Here is a 7,337-nt window from a genome sequence, read left to right as displayed (position 1 = left end):
CTTAGAAGCTTTAAACATTTCAAGTATATGATTTGTAGTTTCTTAAATTAATATCATTGAATGAAGTAAATAAAATTATAAAAAACAAGAAAAAACGTTAACTTCGGTCTTCAAAGCAACAGTTTCCTTACAACAACTTCATGTTCATCGGTTAGTTTATATGGCAGCTATAAGCTATAGTGATCCGATCTGAATAATTTCTTCGAAGATTGCACCGTTGTCTTGGACAATAATCCATGCCCAATTTCTTGAAATGTAAAAGTTTTCCATACAAGTAAAAGTGGCAAACTTAATATACTCTGTCCATGGTATAAAAATGGGATGTGTCAGATAATATAAAGTTTAAAATATAGAAATCCATTAAGTGGTTGTGATCTGTATCTCACTTTGAAAAATTACAATCGTATTAAGATATATGACGTTAGAAAGATGAGAGTTTGTGCTAAACAAATTTCTCAGACAGCTTTGTGATCACTTGACTCAGCATGGCTTGAGCACGCGTCAAAGTTGATTCTGATACTCTAACAGCCAATTATGCGCAATTTTGGTTTCGTCGATTTCATTCCGGTATTTTGTTGTCAAAGATGCGCCATGAACGCTAATTGTCGAAAATATCGATAAAATAATAGGAATCCTCGAATCTGACCGTGATATATCACTATTTCGCCTGCCTTGGAGCCAAACATTCCACAAAAAATATTTTTTAGAATCAATTAAATAAGGTTGGACACAAAAACAAGTTCGATGTATGGGTGAACACGAGTTAACGCAAAGAAACCTCATGGAATGAATTCCATCAGCGATTTTTTAAGCGAAAGGTTACTGGTGATGAATCGTGGGTAACTTACGACAACGACAAGCTAAAAAGGTCGTGGTCGAATCGAGGTGAGCCGGCGCAAAGGGTGGCCAAGCTTGGATTGACGATTCGAAGTGGTTTCCTATATATTTAGTGGATGTGGCAGGTAGTTATCTACTATTAGCTGCTCCCCGGCGACAAAACTGTTAATTCGAACCCATACTGTTCGCAATTGGACTGTCTGAACAAAGCAGTTGTCCAGAAGCGGCGAGCTTCGGCCAATAGGAACACTACCAGGCTACGCATCGATAGTGACTCGCCAGAAGCTCCGGGTGCTTGGTTCGGAGATTTTTATGGAACCAACAGATCCGACCTTTTTTGAAAAAATGGATTTCCTTTTACAGGACTTAATTAATTAAATAATTAAAAATAAAGCTAATAGAATAGTAAAACTTTAAGAAAGTGAAGTATACAGCATCAAAATAATTGAATAGAATTAAATTTGTCAATATTCTACAAAGGACTCACTTTAGTGAATTGTTTTTATATTCGGCATTAAATTTATGTAAGCTCAAGAAAATATGTTCACGCATTTTTATTTAAATATACTCACATAACGAAAATTATTATATTTAATAAAGAGGGCTGGGGTAAGTTTTTGACGGATTGACACCAAACCGATGTGGTTGATATACCATATACGGTACGGATATATATGTACATATAGCCAAACATAATTAGTTTAATTTTATTATAGTATTTCACAAATTCGGAATAAAGTCAGCCATAAACAATTAGGTCTTCATATTCGGTATCTGGAGGCTTGAAAAGTTGTCATCCGATTACGTGCAGCTTTAGATACACACAGGGTTATCCTTTATGCTCTAATTACGGTGTACCATTTTTTTGTGAAAATGAAATATTAATTTCGATCTAAAATCAAAAGTTCAAAAAAAAAAATCTATTCAAAGTATTGACCATTGCTTTTTACACATTTTGATCACCTTTCTGGCAATTTGTGGATACCACGCCAATAGAAATGTTCGTCTTTTAAAACAAACCAATCAGACACCCAATTTTCGACTTCTGCGTAGGTATCGAAATGCTGCTCAGCCAATGTCTCATCGTCGATGAAAACAAATGGTAATAATGGCGGGTGGGGTATCAGCTCTTAGCCAAGTACTTTGATTGTATCCTGAACCGATTTTGCTTTGTGGGCAGTTGCATTGTCGTGTAACAAAATTACACTTCTGGCAGATTCAGGTCTTTTTTCGATCAATGCATAGTTAAAAATAATCATTTGTTGTCTGTAGCGCTTAATATTAACAGTTTCACCGGGTTTTAAAAGGCTCATGATATACACCACCCTTCTGAACCCACCAAACACAGAGCATTGCCTTTTTACCAAATCGAAGTCGATGATGATTCATATCTTAACGCTCACTTTATACCGGTATACCTGGAGGAATTGCTAAACAACTTTGAATAGGCTGGTTTCCTTTTGAAAATCTATTATAATCCTATAGCTAATATTTTATTCAAAACAACTGAACTTGGTATGTTAAAGAAACTCAAATGAAGTTTTAAAGTTAGGAGTATGTGATATGACAAAAACTTGTTTGGAACAAGCTATCAGTGGTAATATATAAAACAAAATAGTTGATTATCTTTAGAACCAAAATGACAGAAATAAAATATGGGCTAGTCATGGTTATAGAGCGAATTTTAACTAATTTTGTTTTAAAGTCAAAATTTTTCCCGAAAATAACAGAAGTAATCACAACTAAGATATTAGACTTGATGAAAAATATGAAGAAAACAAAAAAAAAAGTAGTTATCAAAACCTTATAAGCATTACTGAGAATGGTATGACAAGGTATGATCGGAAAATGAAAAATATTGAATCACAAAGAACTACAAATTGTGGTTTTCGTAAATGGAAGTCAAATTGTTAAGTTTATTGGCACTTTTTTCGCATTATATTGGGTGTAGGAGGATGATTCATGTACATTTCTTGGGAGTTATATATATATATAAATTATAATGAAGTTGTTATTTACAAACTCATTTTAGCTCGAGTATATAAAAAAAAGAAAAAAACGATAATATTATTTATTAATGCCGAATTTGAAATTTCAAATAATTTGCAATATTCCTATCCTAAACTGTGTTTAAGCTTCTTGTTGGTCTCTAATAGACTCAAACATAGCACACTCAAATAAATTATCTTAACAACTCAACATATGCTTGTATTATACCCTGAACAGGATATTTAAAGTTTTCCACGAAGTTTTCAACATCCAACTAAACGTCATAGATCCTTATTTGATGTGCATGACGTGCTGAGTCGATTTATCCAAGTCCGCCTGTATTTACGCGAACTATACCCTCAGTGTTTGAGATATCGATCTGAAATTTTGCACACGAACCTCTCAAGAAGCTACTTATTGGAACCGCCGATATAGCACCACAATAGCATATAGCAGTTATACAAATTGACCGATAGAAATCAAGTTTTTTCTCATAATTTTATCTTTGTTTTTTTTTTTGTTTTTTTGTTTTTTTTTGCTCCGCTATTCTTTCTTAAGCCAATAGTCTCGTAAAATGCATTTTTTTAATGCTCTTTTGAGAATATTTTATTTGGAAAAATTTAAATTCAATCAGTTGGAATTACTAATATATTATTAACAGTATCTCAGAGTGCACAAAAAAAAATATAAATATTTTTATTGTTGTTTCGTAGCACTGAGTGAACGTCTCGAAAAAAATAATAGGTAGGATTTGGCCGCTTGAGGACATCTGAAATAGAAAAGAAAAATATATATTGTTTTGTAAGCTTGTTATTCTCGTTAGATTATACAATTTCGTTGAAAAATAAAAAAGTGGTTGCGTTCGAAAAAAATGATATTTTTTAAAGTAGAAATCGGACTGTAAAATGGAAAGTTAGCGATAAAACAAAAAGATTATAGTTCCTGCGAGAGCTATTGATGAGTATAATAACATATTCAATTTTTAGAAAATTTTTTATCATCCGGGCCGGCCGTAAGAACATTGTTTCGAGAAAAACGCCTATAAAGCTTTAACAACAAAATAATTATGCGATTTTAATTTATTTTACCTTTAGGACTTCTAAACTTACTTGCATCATAGCTTTGTGTTTAACTTCAATATGTAGCTAGCCTTAGGTCGACGTCTTATCAGTAAGTTAAATTCTTTGAGTTACAGAATGTGAGGAGTGTCTTCTCAATTGTATCACCTTTTAATGACTCATGCCAGCGGTTGACTTTTTCTTTCATATTTATATATGTATCTATATTTCTCACTTTCACTACTTATATTGCAAGAATCGCATTAGTATGAATACAAATAATATTTGTTTATAATAGTTAATCGGGTTTAGTTAACTTTGAAGGTTACGAAAAACCCAGAAGCTTAACAAGAGGGAAGTGTGGGATTAAAGTGAGAAAAGTATTGAGAAGAGGTGCAATAAATGTGTCTAATTGCTGTCTGTACGCTAATTAAAGCCTAAACTCAAGCGCAAATCATGTGCATTAAAATGTTTTTCGAGATATTTAATACAAATAAGTAGATACGAGGGGCGTTGCCTAAGTGAGGAATATTTTAGATACTCATCGTGTTGAATTTATAATCACTTGAAAACTGTTATACTATTTTGCTATATCTTAAGAATAATGAGTTAGTTAGGTGTTATTTATATACCAGATAGTAAGGAATCCAGAAAATAATCGGTGGTGTGCACTGAGGAGTGACGTAAAAGCTTTTAAAGCTTTAAAAAATTTGTTGAGGCTGTGCACCGTCATTTTTAACCATAGAGATGTGGTTTTCTGTGTTCTATTCCATTACATCTCTGAAAAAGTCGCCTCATATGCAAGCGCCGACAGAATTCATAGAAAAATGTGGCTCCATGGGATACTATCAGTCCCTGAAAGCTAGAAAATAACAAAAAGTTAGCAATTATTTATTGAAGGAAAGGAAAAGGAATAGAAACAGGTTATGGATGGCTCTGTAACTCAGGATATTTGCTATACGTTTTAAGTAGATTATTTCTAAAGCAAAAACTCAATTTAATTTTAATTTGATTTCTCGAAAAATTTAATCTTCTTACAAAACTAGCAGTTCTTCTTCTTTTAAGTGCGCTTTGCACTTACTTCGCACAGAGCTTTTACAGAGCTTTCACAGGCTGAACGTCGTTTAGCCATTTCCGTTTGTCGGTATATTCTGAAATTTTGCACACGCCATTTTCTTTCTAAGAAGCTGCTCATGTGTCGAAACCACCGATATTAAATTAATATAGCACATAGCTGTCATACAAACTGAATGATCGGAATCAAATGTTTGTATGGAGAACTTTTTCATGTGACGAGATATCTTCAAGAAATTTGACATGAATTATTTTTTAAAGCAATGGTACAATATCCGAAGAAATTGTTCAGATTGGATCACTATAGCATATAGCTGCCATACAAACTAACCGATCGCTACCAAGTTCTTTTAAGGAATCTTATGTATTTATGAAGGGTATTCAAGCTTAAAGTGTAACCGAAGTTAACTTTTGTCCAAAAGTTGTCTATACATGTCTCTTTTGAACGTTAGATCTAGCTACAATACTTATCGATTCAAATCTAGCCCTTCTATAGCGACCAAATCGATGATCCGTCCGCCTTCCGTAAAAGCCACAAAATTAGTCAGACTTATCAAACCACTCTCATTCAAAAATACAATTTCAACATTTAATTACAATTAAATATCGTCGCAATGAACTTTGCGAAATGACACAACAAAGCAGAATACGTCAGGAAGCGACTCACCACCGTATCGGTTGCAACGCAAATAATGATTCATATACACACAGCAAATGTTTGTAAAATCTCAGCTAAAAGCTGCTTACTACAAGTCAGCTTTGCTCAGTTTACTTTCGTCAACGTTCGTGTAAAGATGCAGTCAATCTTGAAGCTCCGATATGCAGTCGCGCTGCTGCTCGCACTGAATTGCGTTCTACTTTGCGCAGGTACATACAGTACATACTTAAGTGATTAAACAAAATGCGCATGAGCGCTTGTTTTTTTGTTTTGCATTGAGTTACTATGTGTCCAGAATTATAACGATAAATTAAAATTCAACTTTATTTTTGTAGCTCAAGGCAACGGCGGTTGGGGTGGCGGCTCGGGTGCACCCGGTGCTCCCGGCGGTGGCAATGGTGGCGGCGCACCAGGTGCTCCTGGCGCACCCGGTGGCAGTAGTGGCGGTTATGATGGCGCACCCGGCGCGCCTGGTGCACCTGCTGACGGCTATTATGGCCACCAAAATCATATGAGCAGTTCGGCTGGATTTGCACAGCTCCAATGGCTGTTGGCTCTGATGCCATTCACGTTTCTGTTGAAATATGCCTAAAGTAATTTTAAATGTCTAATTATTAGTGATATCCTTGCATAACTGTGTCGAATGCTTGATTTAAGCTTTATAAAAAGTATTTCAGTGAACTTTGCAGTCACAATTTTATTTTGTAAATTACGTCTTTAAATAAAAGTTGAAATGTAAAAGAATATTTCTTGATTTTCGCTTTTTATTATTTGTATTTTATTTGTTGTGCCTTCTTCGCATTCCATCAGATCAATACAGCACATTGATTAGCGTCGCATTTATTGTATTACCGGTTGCTACCTACGACCGAAGTTGTAGAAAATCTACAGGGTGGCTCATATATTACTCTAGCTGAAATATTTACAAAAATCAATCAGAACAACAGTTAGCATCGACTGCCCTTCACAGGTGCATCTTTTATAGCATAAAAACGTATAAAAAGTTCTTCATCTCAATTTTAATCGGTCAGTTTGTATGGCAGCTATATGCTATAGTTCTTCGATATGAGCAAATTGTTCGGGAATTGTAGCATTGCATTGAGCAATAATCTAACCCGAATTTCGTGAAGTTACCTTGTCAAATAAAAAAATTTTCCATACAAAGACTTGACTTTGATCCATAAGTTTGTATTACAACCATATCCTATTGTAGACTGACATCTTTGGTTCCGACAAATAAGCAGCTTTTTTGGGAGAAAAGAATGTGGGCAACATTTCAGATCGATATATCAAAAAATGGGCGACTAGTTCGGGACAGACGCACATTGCACTCAGCTCGTCACGTAGATAATATGTATCTACTTTATATTGTCTCCGACGTTTCCTTCTTCTTCACGGTATAATTAGTTATGATTCTATTTTACAAATCCATCACTCGATATTCTTTTTAAAGGTTTGTACTCCATTAGCATGATATGTCCTAAAAAGAATTCAAAGCTCGTCTGAGTCCATGTATTTCTTTTCTCACAATAAAAACCGGTTTATAATGCCTCTATAGCCTTCACCGTGGACCAATCTGGCTATTTTTTGCCAACCGACCGACACTCGCTAAACACATATTGCTTTGTCGATCATATTGAGCAACCTGTTTAAATGAATATGCACTTGTTTAGAAAGCATATTCTTTGGAAATTTTGGTTAAGACTAAGTTTTTAATGCTG

General features: G+C 34.4%; 1 protein-coding gene across 1 annotated transcript; it reads left to right on the top strand.

Annotated features, from left to right (window-relative positions):
- Window positions 1-5,660: 5,660 nt before the first annotated feature.
- On the top strand, window positions 5,661-6,360 carry LOC106614718 (cuticle collagen 144). Its single transcript, XM_014230610.3, has 2 exons — window positions 5,661-5,825; window positions 5,952-6,360. The coding sequence occupies exons 1-2, from the start codon at window positions 5,753-5,755 to the stop codon at window positions 6,206-6,208; spliced, it is 330 nt and encodes a 109-aa protein (XP_014086085.1). The 5' UTR covers window positions 5,661-5,752; the 3' UTR covers window positions 6,209-6,360.
- The last annotated feature ends 977 nt before the right edge of the window (window positions 6,361-7,337 follow it).

The sequence above is a fragment of the Bactrocera oleae genome, chromosome 3, assembly GCF_042242935.1.
Source record: "Bactrocera oleae isolate idBacOlea1 chromosome 3, idBacOlea1, whole genome shotgun sequence".
Taxonomy (NCBI): domain Eukaryota; kingdom Metazoa; phylum Arthropoda; class Insecta; order Diptera; family Tephritidae; genus Bactrocera; species Bactrocera oleae.
The sequence above is the reverse complement of the archived record's forward strand: the minus strand, read 5'-3'. Positions and strand labels throughout refer to the sequence as shown.